Raw genomic sequence first — 19,874 nt, 5'->3', positions numbered from 1 at the left:
CCCCTCTTCAACACTTATTTAGAGTGTTTCATAATTCTCCAAGTTATTGAGGAACCATGGAAAAGTGGTGCTAAAACAGTCAGGAAAAGTCCTGGAGAAGAAACAGAAAGGATCCTGTGGGGTCTCCATCAGCTTCCTGTCAACACAATCGCTCGCTCCTTCACGCCGTTTGGCGCTGAGACTTTTTTTTTCGCTCGACAACAAGAAGTTTCAGAAGTGTTTCTGCCCTCCACCGTTCACCGGCAGCTGACAACGTTCTCCCAGCGTTTATGTGAGGGGGTCTGCATTATTTATCAAAGAGCTTTAGGAACGGGCCCTCTCCTGCGCTGTCACGCAGGAATGAACAAAAACAAGACATCTCTCTCTTTCTCTCTCTCTCTCTCTCTCTCTCTCTCTCTCTCTCTCTCCCTTTCTGCCTCGCTCTCTTTCTCCGGCTACACACCTCATGAATGATTAAAACATCTCCAGAAGTCAAAGCACAGGCTTAGGAGACGGGCATAAGGAGAAGATTCTCTCAGTGGTAGTTCTGTTCCACCCCGACGGAGCTATACTGAGAATGTTGCATAGCCAGCGTGGAGAAGTGAACTTGAGCCTGAATTACTGAGGGACTGAGGGATAACTGAGGATGCTGTGAGGAAAGTTTGAGGAGCTTGAGTTTAAATATTTGTGCTGTAACAGAGGTCAAACTATGGTACACTAAGTATTTGGTAGTAAATAAATAATACATACTAATTACAAATGATTCTGAGGCCTTATTTTGCATGTACATATCATTAATTGAAACTAGCAGGAGGACATGTTTCTATAATCCAAGTAGACATACTTACTGAGAGTTTACTTCACAGGTTCACTATGTATTTACTGAATGATTAACAAAGCGAGTATTCAGTATATTTCAGCACTTATTGCTATCATTTCCCAGAAGCACTATTAAATGGCTTCAGTAAAAATATGCATATATAATCATGCTGGGAATGCAGTTCCAATGCTTCATAGTTTATAACCCTAGTATAGAGCTAAATAGCGTGCAGGAGTATCTGAATCTGAATTTTGTATATTGGAATTATATTTACCTCAATTAATATATATATTATATATATATATATATTAATATATATATATATTAAAAATTATTAAATTTTTATAACATTTTGGCTAATAATGTCTGTACTAGATGATTTATTGAAGTCATCATTAGAGAGATCTTTCTTTACATACGAAATCCAAGCTAATTACAACTGAAGGGGGTTTCTGCTTCCATTCTTTCCCTGGTGTTTAACCCTGGCAGCTGACTCATTTGTTTTCTCATGGCACTGATTTGTTGCTTCCCTTAAGATAAGCCTATCATACTTTTATTTATGGAATCCTTCATATCTGTGTTTATGTTCTGAACAGCACTTACAGAGATTGGGCTGTGGAGAAAATGATTTTGGAAACGACACAATGACATCAGCGTACTATTGCTGTCTTCCTCAAAGTGAACAGGCATTGAAAGTTGGCTATTTTCAGGAGAGTTGCGCCCAGAGAATATGCAAAAAAGGGACTATTTTTGAAGCAACAAACTAAATTGAATCTGAGTGCCAGTCATGTACCCAAAGTGGGAAAGGGTGGACCAGAAGTTTTGAAAAGTGGTTATTTTCGTCTGGCATTGTGTGTGTGTTTTAGAGAGAGAGGGTGGAGAGAGAAAGAAAAACTGGCACTCTCACGGGTAATACTGCTATCAATGAGGCAAACTGGCTTTCAATAGCCCAATTATGTGATCATAACACACTACAACTTCTTTTAAGTCAGCAATGACCAACGGTTATCCACCGATGCTGGTGCGCTCTGCATTTTTATCTTCCTTGATTTAAGTACAGCTTTTGATGCAGTTTCTCACTCTAATTTTCTATCTAGGCTTCACGAGCTTGGTATCGATGGCTGTGCTATTGGATGGTTCACCTCCTATGTCACCGACAGAAAACAGTTTGTTATGGAAACCAGTTGTCGGGACATTATAACTCTTAATGTGTGTTCTCACTCAGGGAGTTCCACAAGGTTTGGTGCTTGGACCTTTGCTGTTTGTCATTTATTTTCTTGTTGTCGGACACATTTCAAAACCAAATCTGTTAAATTCCTTCCTCTCTGACCACTGGAAACTTACTACACAGAAAATTCACCATTTTAACTATTAGTGTTAAATTAACACTGAGAGTGTTGACAAGTTTTTTTAAGTGTTTACATTTTTACACTAATGGTGTTGATTTAACACGGGTGAATTTGATGTGTAGAAACGTATTTTCATGATGTAGTGATAAGGTATCCTTGCATCTTAACCCAATCTCATCAAGACTGCTCTATATTTTCACTGATGTCTCACTTTTTCTGATCTGAAATCTGTTGTTTGTGTGTTTATTTCTAGCTGTGCAGACTACTGCAATTCATTTTTTGCTGGTATTAGCTCTTCCTTACTTCACAAACTTCAGTTGGTTCAGAACTCTGCAAACCTCCTTGTCATTTACACCCGCTCATCACATTACACTCATCCAATATAGCATTCACTTCAGAATTCTCATTCAAGGCTCCCGGCAGCCTCACTCTCTTTCTCTGTACTCCTTCTTTGAGGTCCTCTCCCTCTAGCTGTCCCTCATCTAACTGTCAGACATTTGGTGACTGAGCCCTCTCCAGAATTGCCCCATGTCCTTGAATTCTCTCTCCATCACAGACTATCCAGTTCCATCTCAATATCCAAAACTAAACTTAAAACTCATATTTTCTTACTGTCCTATATAACGTCAGACTAAACCTGCCTCCCACTTCTCTCTCCATTTGTTCACCATGCACTTCTGTACCGTTATGTTTGCAGTTACTGTGTTTTGTGTTCTGAGTTTGTATGCTCTTTTTGCATTTGAAAAGAGTTATATAAAGTATTGCAGTGATTATTACTATTATTAATATTACTAGTTGCAATATGCTATTGAGTTCCATCTACCATAGAAACGAATGCGTTGTCAAAGTTATACTTAAAAAAAAAGCAATGGAATGATTAATTATCACAGAGGATTAAGTCTTGACTTTTGAAACATTGTTTGAACATTGGTATTGACCAGGCAATAATTAGTCATTGAATATTACATCACATAATCAGATAAGCTTACAGTACAGCTAGTAAACCTATAGCTAACATGCCTTTTAAAATATATTTAAAATAAAATAAATAAATAAATATTCAAGTTAATCTTGTTGTGCTATTTTGTTATTTTATTGAGTGAATGTTAGCAAACAAGTACATTTAGGTTTTAGGGCTTGTTGATATATTTGACTGAATTATTCCATTCTGAGGAGATTGTTTTGTGCTGTTGCTAAGGTAATGGTAAAATAAAATAAAATCTAAAAAAAATGAAGGAAATAAGAATGACAAAATTTACTTAAACTGTTTATTTGCTTATTTATTTATTTATTTAGTTTGGGGATACATTTAGCATTAAATTATTAACATCATTTAGTGTTTTGCCAGCTCTGTCAAACCCTCACAGGGACAACAGAAAAAGAAAACTAGAGCAGGAATATTACAAACAAAACCTCAACAGATTTGCAATCCATTATGGAATGACTTGTTTCTATAAAAATTATTCATCATTAACTCTTTTGTGTTTAGCAAGCCACGCTGTTCACATGACAACCAAGCAGGAGACCTTACAGACAGCAGAGCTAACAAAAAGATCATTTTAATTATTGAATAATTTGAATTCTTGTTGATTATATGCATATTTGTCTAGTCATTTATCTTTATCAAAATGACATAATTCCTTAAAACTGGCTTAATCTACACCTTCTCTATGAATCTATGAATACTCCTGGATTACATTTTCAACAGCTCCCGATTGCCTGCAGGACAAAAGTGAAAAATGAAATTCTCAGACATCACACTGACCATTTTACTTATGGTGGCACAGCAGGTATTGTCATATTCACAGCTCCAGGAACCTGGAGGTTGTGGTCAAGTCTTTGCTCCAGCTGAGAATTTCCATTTTTAAAACTGTGGGCCATTCTGGTGTATTCTCTCTGTGTCCATGTGGGTTTCTTCCCACGATCCAAAAACACATGTTGGTAGGTGGATTGGTGATATGTGTGACTGAATGTGTGAGTATGTGTCGCCCATGAAGGATCGTGTCCCCTCCAGGGTGTGTTCCTGCCTTGCGCCCAGTGATTCTGAGTAGGCTCCAGACCCACCCCTGTCTGGAAGGGTTATAAGTTATTATTTATGTCAGTCAGAATACTTTCAAAATGAGTATAAATCTTAAAAATATTATTGAAATACTAATGGTCATTAAAGAAAATAAGCTACTCAACATATACTACCCAAAAATTAACTGATTGTAAAATAGCTCTGATAGCAAGGGGACGGCGGACCACGGTTATTCCACTGTGAGCAAAGTTGGAGGGCCAGAATAAAAGTCTTAAAATCTGTTTGACGACATTAAAATCAGTTATATGCTTGCTGATTGGGAGCTCTATTTTGTCACTGTAGATAAAAAGGGAAATATCAACTACATGTGCAGACTTGTACATTATTAAAACTTCGGTAAGAAGATATGTCCAAATTTGTCTTAATCATTTTAACGTACTTTTGGCTAAGCTAATTGTTACTTTGTTTACGAGAAAGCCCGAAGGCAGTCGGTGCCGTCGCCGAGGCGCCACGGAAACAGCCGAGCGGTGGCGAGCGCGGGGCATTGTGGGATGTCGCTGAGCTCCGGGCAGTCGCCATATTCGATGCGACTGTGTTCAGTCTGAGGGAAAAACACGAAAAACTGTTAAAACTGAGCGTGGAAAACCGATTAAAACTCAACTAGCGGCGCGTCGCTTGCTCTAGGACGTTCTCCTCGTCTCTCCGTTCAGTTTAACGTCACAGAGCGAGGCTAGAGGCCATTTAACCGTCGGTCGTTTGGTGTTGGTTGTAGATTATGGGTCACTCGCGTAGCCGCAGCTCGTCCCGGTCGAAGCGCGCGAAGAGCGGCAAGCGTAGCAAGAAGCGCGCTGGCAGCTCTCGGTCGCGCTCGCATTCTCTGGACCGCGCGCGCAGCAAGAAGCGCTCGCGATCCCGCGAAAACAAACGGAACCGCCGCAGGGAGTCGCGTTCGGGATCACGCTCGCGGTCACGATCACGATCCAATAACACGGCGGCTGTAGCGGCCGGGGCAGCAGCCTCGCGTAGGGAGAGAAATAGAGAGAGAGAACGGGAGAGGGAGAGAGAGCGTAGTCCTCCCCCTGAGAGAGTGGACATTTTCGGGCGGACCCTGAGCAAGCGCGCCGCAGTGGACGAGAAGCTGAAGAAGGAGGAAGAGGAGAAAAGAGCGGAGATGGAGAGACAGAGGAAGATGTGAGTGCGGAGTAAAGCAGTTAGAACCCAGTGAATGTCTGCGGACGAATAATAAGAGCGGCCCTTGAAGTTAAAACTAACTAACCCAAACTAACCGGGCCTACTTTCAGTGTCACAACCAGCAGTGTCTTCACCAGATAACTAGTCCCTCACTTCTGTTTTTCAGTTCACTATTTCTGTTTGTGGTTGAGATGTTTGTAGATTACACATTCATTTCCATGTATAGCTCCACTGACCATACATTGTGTACTTTATCCCACTTTGCATACTTTGTTATCCGACTTTCACCCTGTTCTTCAATAATCTGGAAACTTATCGGAACACAAAGCTATGGTTTTGGATGGTGGATCATTCTCAGCGCTGCAGTGACACTGACGTAGTGGTGGTGTGTTCTTGTATGTGGCACTTGTATTAGTGGATCAAACCCAGCAGTACTGCTGTAGTTTTTAAACCCCTCAGTATCACTGCTGCACCACTGTTACCAAAACTGTGCAGCAACAGATACTGTCTCTGACTTCACATCAGCAAGGTGAGTTTGTCTAATAGAGTGCACACAGTGTTTAAAACTCCAGCAGCACTGCTGTGTCTGATCCATGTCAGTGTCACTGAAGCACTGAGAATGATCCACAACCCAAATCATACCTGCTCTGTGGTGATCCTCTGGGAGTCTTGACCATTGAAGAACAAGGTAAAAGTGGGGTGCTACAGTATGCAGAGCAACAGTCTGTAATTGTAAAGCTACAAAGTGCAACTTTAATATCAATGGAGCTGAGAGAATGGAGAGTGAGTGTAGAAACGAGGAGGTTATTTTGAAGTGATGGCTGACCTTGTATGGTATGCATGTCCAAAAGTTTAAAGACACCCTTTATAAGTGTAGACACAGGTTCACTTTTGCAATCACAGTTTATACAAACTCCATAGACAGGAGACATCAAACATGATGGTCAGGTATAAAGCCCCCCATGACTGGACTGTGCCAGGTTTGATCATAAAGTGTTTGAAAATGTATACAGAATATGCACTATGGTATAGACCACTTCTTCAGTAAGGTTTGTTAGGTCTGCCTTAAAGATTAACTTGTGTGTTGTCCATTCTGGACTCTCGGCAAATAGGGCGCTTTGGATAAGAAGCAGAAGGAAGGAGGAGAGGAGCAAGGAAGGAGAAATGGAGGAGGATGAGTGGAGTAAATGGATTAGAGCTTGAAAAGTAGGATTTCTGTCAATGATATTTGGATGTAACCCACAGTGACTCTGAGTCTAAAGACTAATTTATGCTTGTGTCATTGAGAGCATTTATACTTGTGCGTTGTGTCTGCAGTTACACCGCCAAAACCATTGGACTGAATCACAGATATCTTCTGTCACACTATATAGTGCACAGTGTGGGTCATAAAATAATGGTTTCGGCATTTAAAAAAATAAAATCATTATGCTATATAATAAAAGCATTTGGGGGTTAAACTTCAGCTCACCCTGTATAACGTTTCTTGCACCGTCTGGGTGCAGTAACATTAGTTTTATGAGCTGTGAAGTGCACTATGTAGGAAGTAGGGTGCTATTTGGGACAGAGATTAGGTTACATGTGCCAGAAAAGAAACATACAACACTGATACTATTTCTCGCTCCTCAGCAAGTTTTTAAGAGGCATCTGTATATTGTCAAGTTCTTCCGTGTATTTATTCACTCCGTGTTGTCCAAACTAGTCCTATGATGTTAGTTTTTTTTTTTTCCCTCTCTCCACTCTGTGGTTAATATTTTGTCCCTGAAATTATTGGGATAAACACTATTTTATGCCACTGACAATGATTATAAGAATGTATATGCACCCCTTTAAAGGCTAAGCACCACTTAATGGACCTCCATGAATATTTCACATTATTTTAGTTAGGAACTCAAATTCCACTGTATTTATTTGTTTGACACTTTCATAGAGCTGGTGCTTAGCTTTTAAAGAGCAGTGGACTTTCAGCACAAGGTTAGTTATACAAATATTCAGACATTGGAATTGCAATAATAAAATTATGAATACAACATAATACATTTTCAAAAGTATTTTCTACATATTGGTCTCAAAACAGAGAGAGAGAACAGAACAGAGCATGTAGCTAAAATACTGGTGACATTCATTGTTATTTAAATAGCACTTTATTTAAATAAACCCAATGTCCAGGTATTGTACATGTATAAGTTGAAAATGTAATTATTGTGACAGGCCTAGTCTAAACCGACGTCTGAGGAAATCTCTCGCCATGAATTTGGTGCCTTCTGGCAGCCTCTGGAGAGGAGTTTATAATTCTTACACGGTATGGCGTATGGTACGCAACTATGTGGTAAACAGTTGTTGCTTACAGTGTAGATTTTCTAGTTTGTCTGCAGGCTAACCACCATTTCTGGACGTTTGTAGTCCGTGAGCTTGTGGTGTGGGATCTGCCCTTTTCTCGGCACATCAGTTAACTCTTAACCAAACATATAAACATATGTGGTGTCTGGAATTCAAATCACAGACATCTGTAGATGAGTGTGTGCAGGTCCCCTCTTTGCACTGAAGCAGGGCTAATGTGACCTGAAGTGGATTTGGCTTGAAAAAGGCAAGAGTGAGAAAGAGAATCCGATAAAGAACAGGAAACGAAAGATGGAGGTAAAAAGGGAAAAAGCCAGGGCTTTGACACACATCAGCTGTAGGACTGGCCTCAGGCTCGGTTAGATTGCCATCTGAACCTTAAAAAGCACTCTGCCCGTTTTTGGTTGGGGGCGAGCCTGACCCCAGGGCATGGCTTGTGGTGACCTCTGCTCGGTCCTTTCCAATAAAACTCAAAAGAGGAGACACTGGTGAAAGGTCTGGAGTGTCATATTGCCCAGGATGCTGTGCGCAAATCAAATCAAGGCAGTGGTGTGTTCTCAACCTTCTGTTCTTTCCTGTTTATGCCTCTTCAGTTGTTTTTACAGCTTTTAGTTTGTGTGTGTGGAGTAGTCTTGGGGTTGTGGGGTCTGTGAGGAGTTGTGTGTGTGCTCTCGCAGTGTCTGTGTAGGTTTTCTTCAGGCTCTCAGGTTATGTCTCACAATCCAAAAAAAAAAAAAAAAAACGTTGGTAGGTGATTGGGATTTTGTAGGGGTGAATAATAAAGGGTGAGTGTTTGATGCCCAGTAATGGACTGGAGACCTGTCCAGAGTGTATTCTTGCCTTACATGTCCAGTGATCCCAAAATGAAGTGGTTACAGAAGATGAAAGAATGACTGAATGTGTGTTGAATTATAGTTTTATTTATTTATTTCCCATTTCTTTCAATGTTTTTTTTTAAATTATTTATTCAATCTTGAGATTCTTTAATGCTGTGGTTTTCCCTATGTTCCCCCTCTCTTTTAAATCCCTCGGCAGGATTCACAGTGATATTAATTACTCATCCACCAGGCCTCATCCAATAGAAAGACTGATTATTACTTAAGATGTGATTATTGTTGATTTTTAATTCCTCCCAGTGGTTCAGTTTGATTTGCTTCCCATTTTAATCTGCTATGACTGTGTTGTGATGCTGCTTTTCTAGAAACTAGGCCAAAGTGTGTACCCCCCCACCCTCAAAAAAGCCCCAAAAAATCAGCCCCTCTATACCACCCACTAACACCAATTTCCTACAAAAAACTGAGCAACGTTGGTGGCACTGGTTTTTCTGAAACTGTTTGCATTTGCGTGAATTTGACCTACATTCCGTATCTCCCCACCTCTGTCCCTCTCCAGCCGCCAGCAGGAGATCGAGGAGCGGCTGATTGAGGAGGAGACAGCGCGACGGGTGGAGGAGATGGTGGCGCGTCGGGTGGAGGAGGAGCTAGAGAAGCGGCGGGAAGAGATCGAGAGGGAAGTGCTGCGGCGCGTGGAGGAGGCTAAGCGCATCATGGAAGCGCAGCTGCTGCAGGAGCTGGAGAAACAGAGGCAGGCGGAGCTCAGTGCACAGAAAGCCCGTGAGGTAACGCTCGGTCGTTCGTAACAGAGCGGTACTCCACCGCAATCTTTACACCCCACCGCAGTGGCACAACTTGGCACTCGTATCCTCGAGAGGCTGGAGAAGGGGGTGGTAGTGACCTAAGGTTAAAACGGTGGGAGGAATACGCTGCTGGAAATGAACTGGTAGGGTGAAAAGCATTTACACAGTAGGTTAGATCAGTGGATTGGATGGCACAATGTCTGTCGTTGACAGGCCTTAGGACAGGGTCTTAGTCTGTTCCATCTCTAGGCCCACCTTTATATTCAGCAGTAACCTGTGGATCTTTTAGACATGAAACGATAACTGGTTTCACAGTAAACCACGGCGAAAACTTTTTAATGTCAATTACTGCGGCTCAAAAGCATCCCATAATGTGGATTTGTTTTATATCAGGGGAAACATGGCGCAGTGACAGAACCACAGTGTGGCCTCCAATCTCACCTCCCCTGTCCAGATATCACTCCCCAATCACCCTCAAATCCAAGGGAGGTGAAAACAGGACGGGGAGGTGAGTCATTAGTCATTTTTTTTTCCTTTCAGTTTAATTTTTAACAACAAACAAGACGTCTCGGGCATAAAAGATCGCATTCTCGCCAGAATTACAAACTTGCGCCCGTTCCACCTTAAATGGCACAGCGGTCCATTCCACCTTAAATAATTATATAATTATATTAAGTGCTTAAATTGACGAGGAAGTTGACTCTTTCTACCTTAAATGAGTATACGTAGTGCTGATAAATTTGCTTATGAATATAAACATAGTGGAATGATTTAAGTGTTTGTATGAGTACTTCGTAAACGTCAGCATGGTTTAACAAGACCGATATAATACTAATAACCGTGAAGATTTGGGCCTCGATAACCGCAATATTAAATTTTCATACTGTTTCATGTCTAGGATCTTGACAGAGCTGTGTAGTCTGACAGGGTTTAGCTTCAGCCGGACGTCTCCGCAGGTTAAAGAGACAATAACTCTACAAGATGGACGCCATGACACACTGATTGCTCTCTACGGTGTGCGATGTGAAAGTTTTGCCACGGCTGTGAGAGATTAATCATTTCTTTCACCTTTTCCCCCCTCTCTCTCTCTCTCTTCCCTTCCTCACTCCCTGCTCTTCTGTGTCTTTCATCTCTTTGCTTTCATCTTTGTCTGCAATAAAATAAGCCCTTTCCACAAAATGGACCTTCAATATTTCTGTTAGGTTCATGTCTTTGTTCTAGCATATTAAGACCTTCCTGTGCGTTTTTTTTTTCTTTGTTTCCCGATTATTTTACATTTATTTTATTAATATTGATAAAAAGCCACTGCGTCTCCTCTAGGAACTGCACGGAATGATACGGTAGTGTTTACATTGGATCCTGTTTTTGTGAAATAGGCCAAATTTGTTTGCTAAAGCACTAGTTAAAGGTGGGGTCATTGATTCTTATCAAGTCAAAACACTTCTAGCGCACATTAGAGGAGCCATTGATAGAATATAGCCTACTGTAAAAGGAGTACAAGGAAGTAGGGACGTAGTAATGCAAAGCAATGACTTAACAGCAACAAGTTTGGCGTAGGATCTCAGCTCAGGGAGTTGAACAGAGTGATGGGTGATGCCTCGCTAGAGAGGCACTTGTTTGCAGTCCACATATGAGTCTTTAAAATGGGCTGCCCGTTTAGGAGCTCACTCCAGCACGCGTTTATAAAAAAGAAAAAAGAAAAAATAACTCCCACCTCTGATGCATAATCTCAGCTTGTATTAGATAATTAACTGATGAGTGACAGCTTGTTCCTTGTATTCTACTCTGGCAGTTATTTGCAGGTTTTAAGGCAAACAGAATTGAAATCCAATTTTGGTCTCTCTTATGAAAGACACGGTTAAACGATGATGCTTTTCCACTGCATGGCACCAACTCCACTCAGCTTGTTTGCTTTTCCATTAGGTGAATTTGGAGCCTGGTTTTTTATTAGTACCTGCTCACTGTCGAGTAGGGATGACATTTAAACCTGTCTGTAGGTAACCTGCAGTGGAAAAGTGCCAAAATTTAGAATGCAAGTGTATATAGGTAGAGCATGCTCCAAGTATACCCATGTTTAACCCTAGACTGGACACCTGCATGTCTTTACTTTCCAAGGATGAGAGGGGGCTCCTGTTGGGAAACAGATTCCACCCCAAATCACTGACCCCTCCTTTAATATCTTTAAGTGCATCTAACATCCTTTAAAGAGGATTTTCCAGCGTGTGCACTCATCTTAGAGTAAACCTCCTCGAACTAGACACTAATTCCCTTTCGCGAATCCCCGACACTGAAGCACACAAAGGTCCGGCCGGTCAGCACTATCAGGGTTCGATATTCACCCTTGTGCTGACTGTTCAGATTTAGAGCCTTCTGGCTTGGGTTTAAGCACGACCAAGCATTTTCCTGTTCAGCAGTTCGGCGAAGTCAACCATCTTGATATTTGACAGAGAAAGTATAGTATTAAGAGCATGGTTAATGTTTGTTTATTTATTTATTTATTGTTTTAAGATAATTTGTTTATATTTAAATACCCTTCCCCTATGTCCTTGACCAGTTCTGTCCTTGTTTAATATTTATTTATCTATTTATTTATCTATTTTCGTACTTAATTATTCATCTTTTAAGGTCCGCTGCTGGTTTTGTTGCTGTCTTCTAACCCTTTATTTCCTCAACACTGTTTTCATTGTTCAAAATGCAGTATTGTAAATGTACATTATGTGCTCACTCCTTGCTTTTCCTCAGGACTGCTGGACAAAAACACCCACACACATACATACATACATACATACACACACACACATGCTCATACACATACACACACACACACAAGCATATATCTTCACCATTCCAGACCTCGCTCTACTAAAGCACAATATAGCTACATTTTCTGTAATGAATATGTTCTTTCGGTTGTTAACACCATTTTAACAGTAATAGCCTGACGTCCCGCAACTGTTCGTGTCCCTGCACGGTAATGTGTTTTACTTCCATGCTTCATTCTCCTGTCCACCACACCATCACTTCCACTCCACTGGACTGTGCTATATACTGCATGTGGTGTTGCTGTGTAAGAGCGCTGGCTTGTGCTAGCGACTCAGAGCAGAGTTTTTAAAGGGGAAGTGCAGCGCCGTCCAGGACGGGACAAACACGGGACCAGGCAGTAAATACTCACCCCCCCTTTAATCAGCAGTTGTGTAGGTACAGTACACAGTCAAAGGAAAAAGGCGTAGGTATACAAGCATTGGTGAGCTACTACTATTCAATCTCTCCTTTGTTTTTATTTACTCTTTATGTCTCTTGTTTTCTGTTTTGAAATTTCTTGATGATGGTTGCTGATAGATTAGAAAGCCAAAAAAAGGGGAAAAAATCAATCAGCTTGTTTTTTTTCCATCTACAAACAAATGAGAGTCTTTTGTTAGTCCTTGTTTGTCTTTATATGCCTGTTCTGTATGTGTGTTCATGAATGTGCTTCTGAACGTCTGAGAGACATTGGCGGGGATCTTAAACGTGTGATTGGAGTCATTCATGGGAGGGGATTTTGATCGGTTTGATGCAGGGGAGAAAGAGAGAAACAGATGTAGGGGGATAATTCTCTGCATTTACCTAAGATTGTGCTGATTGAAAAATCTGTATAATTTGCAGAGTGCGAGAAAGAGGGTGAAAGAGCTTCTGTGCTATGAATGTATATGACTGGCTCTGTGTATGGACTGTGGGACGAGTGTAGGTGTGTTTGCGTGCGTGTCTGGACTGAGTGAATGGAGGTAGCTGTCAGGGAATTGTTTTGCTCGGCCTAACGTGCCACCGTGTCACCCCTGTAGGAGGAAGAAAAATCCAAAAGGGAGGAACTGGAGAAAATTCTGGAGGAGAACAACAGAAAGATTGCCGAAGCTCAGGCTAGACTGGTAAGTTTTTATTTATTTTTAATTGTTTTCTTTTTAAGATCATGAATAAAACTGACATGTACAACAGAGTGCAAATTATACAGAGAGGAGATCCATTAAGGGAAACCAGTAGAGCGCAGACACATGCTTCAGTAAACAGAAGTCTTACAGTAAACAAGATAATGTTAGCGTTCATCCATATGCAGAGTGCACACTCTAATTTCTAAAAATTAGAGAGTAAAATATATTAAAAAGCCAGATGGTTAACTACTTAAATTAACATACAGTGCCTTCTCTGGATGTAGAACGGCAGCTTTAATGAAGACGAAACTAATGATGGGAGTTAGGGGTATCTGACTTCTTATTATTATTATTACAAAATACTTCTAGGCATGTATATAGGAAATACTTACAATTACATAGAGGAAGTAAGAGGGTAAGACTCCACCCCCAATCACTCCTGTATGTTAAGAATGCCTACTTCATTTTATTCATATACAGGGGGTCCTCGACTTACGACGTTGATCCATTCCTACGTCACGTCGTAAACCGATGTTTGGTGTAAGTCGGAACATATGTACGCATGCGTAACCGTGTATTCTTCCGCCGCGCACACCAAACACGAAGTTCACGTTACAACGTTTACGACTCAGAACCACTTAAGTCGAAACAAGGCTTTATATAGTAAATGAGAGATGTGTCGTAACCATGAAACATCGTAATTCGGGACTGACGTAACCCGAGGAACTAAGTAAAAAAAAACATCATTTGACCAGCTTCAGTTCACAACAACAGCTGAGTCCTGACCTTTTAGGCGCTGTTGTAAAATCTGACTGAAATCCCTCATGAACCTCAAAAATCCTCTGAATCAGTGGAACTTCAACTTCCCTGTAATGCTGTTCATAACCTGAGTAGGTTTAATCTGGAGGAAAAAAATGAAATAAAACCTGTAAAGCCTCTCTTGGTATTTTGGTTATTACTGTGAGTTTACAGTAAGCGTGAAAGAGGCTTACATTGCCATGGAAAGCCTTCCCTGTCCAGTTCCTGGGGTCTGTACTTTAGCAGCACCCAGGGATTTGCAACCAATATTCCCTGCTTATTGTAAGAAGCAGGAGAGCAGCGCACAGATATTGTGAATCAAGGTTTGGGAGGACTTTTTTTTGTGACATGTGATTAACTTCGAAGCTCTCAGAATTAGTAGTGGTCACTTTTTAATATCGGTCATAAAACTGTAATGAAATGATTCAAGGATAGCATAATAGTCATTTATTTTGTGGCGTTAGGCTTGTCATGATTTTAGCAAAATGGGTCCCGCTCTCACTCCACGGTACAGTTTCTTATAGATATAATAAATTCACTGATCAGCTGTAACATTAAAATGACCTTGTTTCTAAACTCATTGTTCATTTTATCAGCTCCACTGATGATACACGAGCACTCTGTAGTTCTACAGAAAGTAGTCTATCTTTTTTGCCTCTCTGGTCTGGTCAGGACCCCCCCCCCCCCCCCCCCCCCCCAGCACCACCACAGAGCAGGACACTAATGTGGTGGTGGTGTGTTACTGTGTGTTGTGCTGGTACAAGTGGATCAGACACAGCAGTGCTGCTGGAGTTTATAAACCCCTCAGTGTCACTGCTGGACTGAGGATATTCCACCAACCAAAGATAGCTAGCCAACAGTGTCCTGTGAGTGGCGTCCTGCATCCACAGGCCTACACTACTGTCTCTGACTTTACATCTACAAAGTGGTAGGAGTGTCACAACACACTAACTATGATCCACCATCTATTTGCTCTGTGGGGTCCTCACCATTGAAGGGCAGGATGAAATGGGGATAAGAAAGTATGCAGAGAAACAAGTGGACTACAGTGGACTACTATTCTCATTCTTGTCCCGAAATGTGGCCTGCATTCTAACGTTTTAAGCTTTGTCATCTGCCAAGGCCACCTCGCCTTTCGGAATAATGAGGTTTGTTCTAACTGCAGAAGCAGCCTTGAGTTAACATTGGTGGAATGTTTAATTGGCTCCGGGCGTGTACTGATGCCGATGTTTATCAGTGCGTCATGTCATTGTAAAAGGCTTATTTTCCCCTCTCCACTGTTTTAAAGTGGGAGTAGTCCATGTCCTCCCTTGAAGTGTTTGGTTTTAAGTCTTGTTTATTTGATCTGGACCTAACGGGCACAAACCCAGCTCGTAACAAACATGGCGCAAGCCTGTGTTTGGGGGGAAACTTGGCACTTGGCAGCTCTGTCCAAGGCTGAACTTTGTGTGGATGTTTTTGTAGATTTAGTTTAATTCTGTTTCCCTGAATAAACACTGAAACCACATTCACAGACAGAGAACAAATGATATTGTATTGCGTTTGGGGTTATTACGATATTGTATTGTATTGCGGTATTAAGTGTTTGCTATGGTAAAGTACACTTGCATAGGAATACAGGAACATATGAATGATTAGAGCAGGATTGGACCAGAACTTATATCACAATGTGTTTCTTAATTGTAGTCAATTCGATATAATTCTGATATTGATGTGAACACTGAAAAACATTCAAGAACAAAGGAGACAGATGACATCACAATCAAACGTAAACCTGTCAATATTAATGTTTTTAAACAGTTTTTAATTGAATGCGCTGAACCGATAACAGCGCCCTGGTAATGAACCTCAGTCAGCGACAGATTTTGTAAATAATTTAAATTGAAATATTAAAAATGTCATGTAATTGTTATTGAAACATTTGTATATTACGATATATATTGATATTGAAATATTGCCCAGCCCTAGGTTAGAGAATAGTTAGAGAAGAAGGCTTAGGGCTGAAAGGTCTTTGGTTCCATTCCCACAACCGGCAGCAAAATGGCGGCCGGTGGGAGTGAAAGAACGGCATTGTCCTCCTCCTTCAATTCACAACTGAGGTGCCCTTGAGCAAGGCACTGAACCCACAACTGCTCCCCAGGTGTCGGAGATGGCTGCCCGCCGTTCTGGGTGTGTGTTCATAGCCCCTAGTGCACTAGTGTGTGTGTGTGTGTGTGTATTCACTGCCACAGATGGGTTAAATGTGGGACTCATTTTGTTGTACATTGTAATTTAAAAGGTACGTTTAAAGCTGCATGGCCAGGCGTTTCTATTTATTTATTGTTTATTTTATTATTACTTATATATATTTTTTACCTTTTGTTACTGATATTTGAAAGTGTACGATACAGTTTCTCATTTATAGACTACATTATTAAGGTTTTTAAATAAAGAAATGGAAGGCTCAAGAGCTGACAACATTAAGGGTTTTGACATTAAACCAAATAAACTCTGATTTCAATGAAAAGTTCAAAGGAACAGTGTGTATGTTCATGTGTATTCAAATCAAGTAGCACACCTGATGCTGTTTTACCTTAAAACTACAGCTTCAAAATCACTGTGATGCTTCACGGAGTTCTAATACGGAGAATAGAGCCTCTATCGATGCTACTCTGGCTCAGCACTGCAGAAACTGCACTATGTAACTTTTGGAGGAGGGTAGGAAACTACGTGAGGTCCTCCCCCTTCCCACAGGTTTCAGAACAGTGCTGTAAACATGAGTTACACTCAGGGAGGGGGAGCCCCAGGAGCAAAAACACAATATTACCTAGTGTTCCTTTAAGTCGGTGAAGAATGGATCAGCTAGGTATTGAACTGTAACTCAATACTGGGTTCCCTCGAGGGGACTTTTGAAAACGTTTATGCTGATACGCTTAACCGACAGATAAAATTACGAGATATTGCTTGCTGTTTTATTGATATTTTCATTATCATTATGATCAATGGCTTTGCATAAGACTGTAGCCCAAGGATGTTTTTCTGAGCGAGTCTGTGTGTGTCTTTTAGGCTGAGGAGCAGCTGCGTATAGTGGAGGAGCAGCGGAAGATCCATGAGGAGCGACTGAAACTGGAGCAGGAGAGGCAGAAACAGCAAAAGGAAGAGCAGAAGATGATTCTGGGGAAGGGCAAGACCCGACCCCGCCTCTCCTTCTCACTCAAAGCAGCGGACTGATTTCTCTCCTCTCCTCTGCTGTCCTTTCATCTCCTCTCCATTCCTCTTCCATCTCTCTCTCTCTTTTCTTCTTCCTCTCCTCTCCAGTGCTCTCGTCACTTCTCTTTCCGGAAGATATCTTCATTCTGAGGCAAACCTCTGGGAGTCTTTGCAAGAATCCAGCTGTGGCGGTCTCTCCTCTGGGTTTGGAAAAACTCTGCCCCCTTCCCGAGCCCTTGTTTTGAGGAGAAGAACCTGCCTCGTCGACCTCCGCTGCCTCCTCCACGGACTGGCTGGTTGTTTTCAGTTTTGAAATCAGCCTTTTTATGTGACGTTCGGCCGCAGCTGTACAGAACGCTTTCTCCTTCCCTGCGTTTTTTTTGGGAGGGGGGGTTATCCATTTTGTTTTTACTGAAACGCAAAGACGAAATGAACAAGTGGGCTTTGTGTGTGTGCGCGTGCGCGTGTGTGTGTGTGTGCATGCGTGCGCACTTGTGCTAAGCCTTAGAACTTGCGTAAGGTGCTTGTTTGGGAGCTCCCTTGATTTTTGTGTTGGCAGTTTAAGCACAGTTTGTTCCAATTACACAACTTTAAGCCATTCATTCATTTATTTCAGCAAGGGGGAGTAAGATGAGGGCTGGAGGGTGGGGGATTGTTTGAAATGAAATGAGGTAAATGTGTGTGTGTGTGTGTGTGTGTTATGAATAGTTTATCGGTTTTTGCAGGCACCTTAAAACTAGGAGAGCTCCTAAATGACCCATGCTGCTTAATTCATTCATTTTTTTTTTACAAATTGTGTTCATTGATTGACCCCCACCCCCTTAAACTGTAAGAATTCCACAGATACGTTTTATTCAGCAGGTTCCTGCGAACAGATCGCCTGTAGACCGAGAATGAGTGTGTGTTTGTGTGTGAACGTCTACTGTACTGTTTTGGTACTTAGAGGGAATCGGAAGACACAGGTAAGATAACTTAGGGTGTGTGTGTGTGTTTGTATGTCTGTGTTAGTTAGGTGGTAAAATATTGTGGTCAGCTCCCCCTTGTCTTGTAAATTGGAACTGAGCCGTTCATTAATAAATCCTTTGAACATGCAGCTGTTTCACATTGAGTCATTTGTGTACCTCAGGCCTTTAAAAAAAACCCAGGTTTTAACTTGTGAATTTGCGCCAAAATAACGTACTCACCACAACTGAAACTCAAGGCCCAATTTAGCTAAAATGACAGTTGTCCGTGCTAATTCATAGCCACAGTACCAATGATACTGATATTACATTCCACCTTTAATGTTGCAGCAGTAAACATGAGGTGTCTAAGCTTCGTATTTGTGTTTCGCGCTACCTTAAATATATAAAAGCTTTTTATTAACATCATAGGTTCCACCTTAAATTGTGTCACTGTTACATTTTGAAATCTAGGCATTTAAGGTGGAACATACATTTATAAAATGTACATATTTTAATAAAAAATATATAAGAATTTTCCTCGTGTTTATGTGAATGATGTCACGGTTTCAAAGTGTAACATTAAAGTCTGTACATAGAAATTAAAAGGCTTGTTTTGAATGCACTGGTTTTGTGATGTCACAAAAAATATTAATGTTTTGAATGTCCTCCAATCAGTCTTTAGTACTTTGGCTCCACCCTCTCAAGTATTTCAGCTTGGACTGCTATTTGAGAAAGGAAAGAGAAGCCAATGAGAACAGTGCATATTTAAATATCTCTAAGGTTGGGACAAACCTTTTCTCTTAAAATTGTGGCAAATTTGTATAAATTTTTGAAAAAAAAAAGTTTGACGAAATTTGTAAACAAATAATAATCATGCCCCTGAATAACGGGATTCTTTTTTTATTTCTCTCCAATCTGTATACTTTGAAAGTTCATCGGGTTTTTCGTGTGTGTGTGTCAGTCATTAACAGCCTGTAAAGTTGTTTAAGTGGAGATTAACACTTGAAAAATGAGTTTGGTTTAATGAACGGGGCTCAGTCTGGCTCTCTGTCCTCAGCTGCGTGTATTGGCTCTGATTTACTGGAGTTTATTGCCGTGTGTGAGCTTCATCACCTCCACTAAAACAGAAGGGTTTTCAGGGCTTTGAATGTGACTCCTGAGCTGACCCCATGCAGGGTAATGGATTTAACGTCCAGTCTAGGAGCCCAGCGTGGGGCTGCTGCATTTCCTGGCCATTCGTTTGGGCAGAGACTGTCTGACAGTGTGTATTTTGGTCGTTGTAAAGACGGAATGCTTCTACGGTGATGAATATTTTGATGATTTTGGAACAAGAGTATCTAAATACCTCTACTGCACACTGAAAATATATTGCACTAGTTAAACTAACCTGGTCTTTCTTCTCAAGCAGGAGAGCAATGTCTTTGATTTTATAGGAGTTTTGCCCAACAATTTGTGAAAGAAGTCAGTGTCTACAGGGCTTATTTTTCAGCATCTCTTTATTATTAAAAACTAATATATATATATATTATATGTTCTTTTAAGTTAGCTGTAACGTTCATTAAATTAATAATTGAGATATTTGTAAATTAAAAAAAAATCGTAGTCTTCTTTGAAATGTCAATAATTAATATAAATAAATATAATTAACAAAGAACACACTGATATTTGCCGGAGTTCTGAAAAAGTCCAGATTCAGCTTAAAAATG

General features: G+C 40.9%; 1 protein-coding gene across 1 annotated transcript; it reads left to right on the top strand.

Moving 5' to 3' along the window:
* The first annotated feature begins 4,656 nt into the window (after nt 1–4,656).
* Nucleotides 4,657–18,705, top strand: arglu1a (arginine and glutamate rich 1a). Its single transcript, XM_066686375.1, has 4 exons — nt 4,657–5,359; nt 9,092–9,317; nt 13,154–13,237; nt 17,081–18,705. Exons 1-4 carry the CDS (start codon nt 4,944–4,946, stop codon nt 17,243–17,245), a joined length of 891 nt encoding a protein of 296 aa, XP_066542472.1. The 5' UTR covers nt 4,657–4,943; the 3' UTR covers nt 17,246–18,705.
* Nucleotides 18,706–19,874: the final 1,169 nt, after the last annotated feature.

The sequence above is a fragment of the Hoplias malabaricus genome, chromosome 12 (assembly GCF_029633855.1).
Source record: "Hoplias malabaricus isolate fHopMal1 chromosome 12, fHopMal1.hap1, whole genome shotgun sequence".
Taxonomy (NCBI): domain Eukaryota; kingdom Metazoa; phylum Chordata; class Actinopteri; order Characiformes; family Erythrinidae; genus Hoplias; species Hoplias malabaricus.
Note: the sequence above shows the minus strand (reverse complement) of the source record. Positions and strands in the feature narration are given on the sequence as shown.

Coding starts and splice junctions, on each gene's coding strand:
- arglu1a (XM_066686375.1), top strand. CDS start 4,944: ATGGGTCACTCGCGTAGCCGCAGCTCGTCCCGGTCGAAGCGCGCGAAG. Junction 9,318..13,153: donor GTGCACAGAAAGCCCGTGAG/GTAACGCTCGGT, acceptor TCACCCCTGTAG/GAGGAAGAAAAATCCAAAAG. Junction 13,238..17,080: donor CCGAAGCTCAGGCTAGACTG/GTAAGTTTTTAT, acceptor TGTGTCTTTTAG/GCTGAGGAGCAGCTGCGTAT.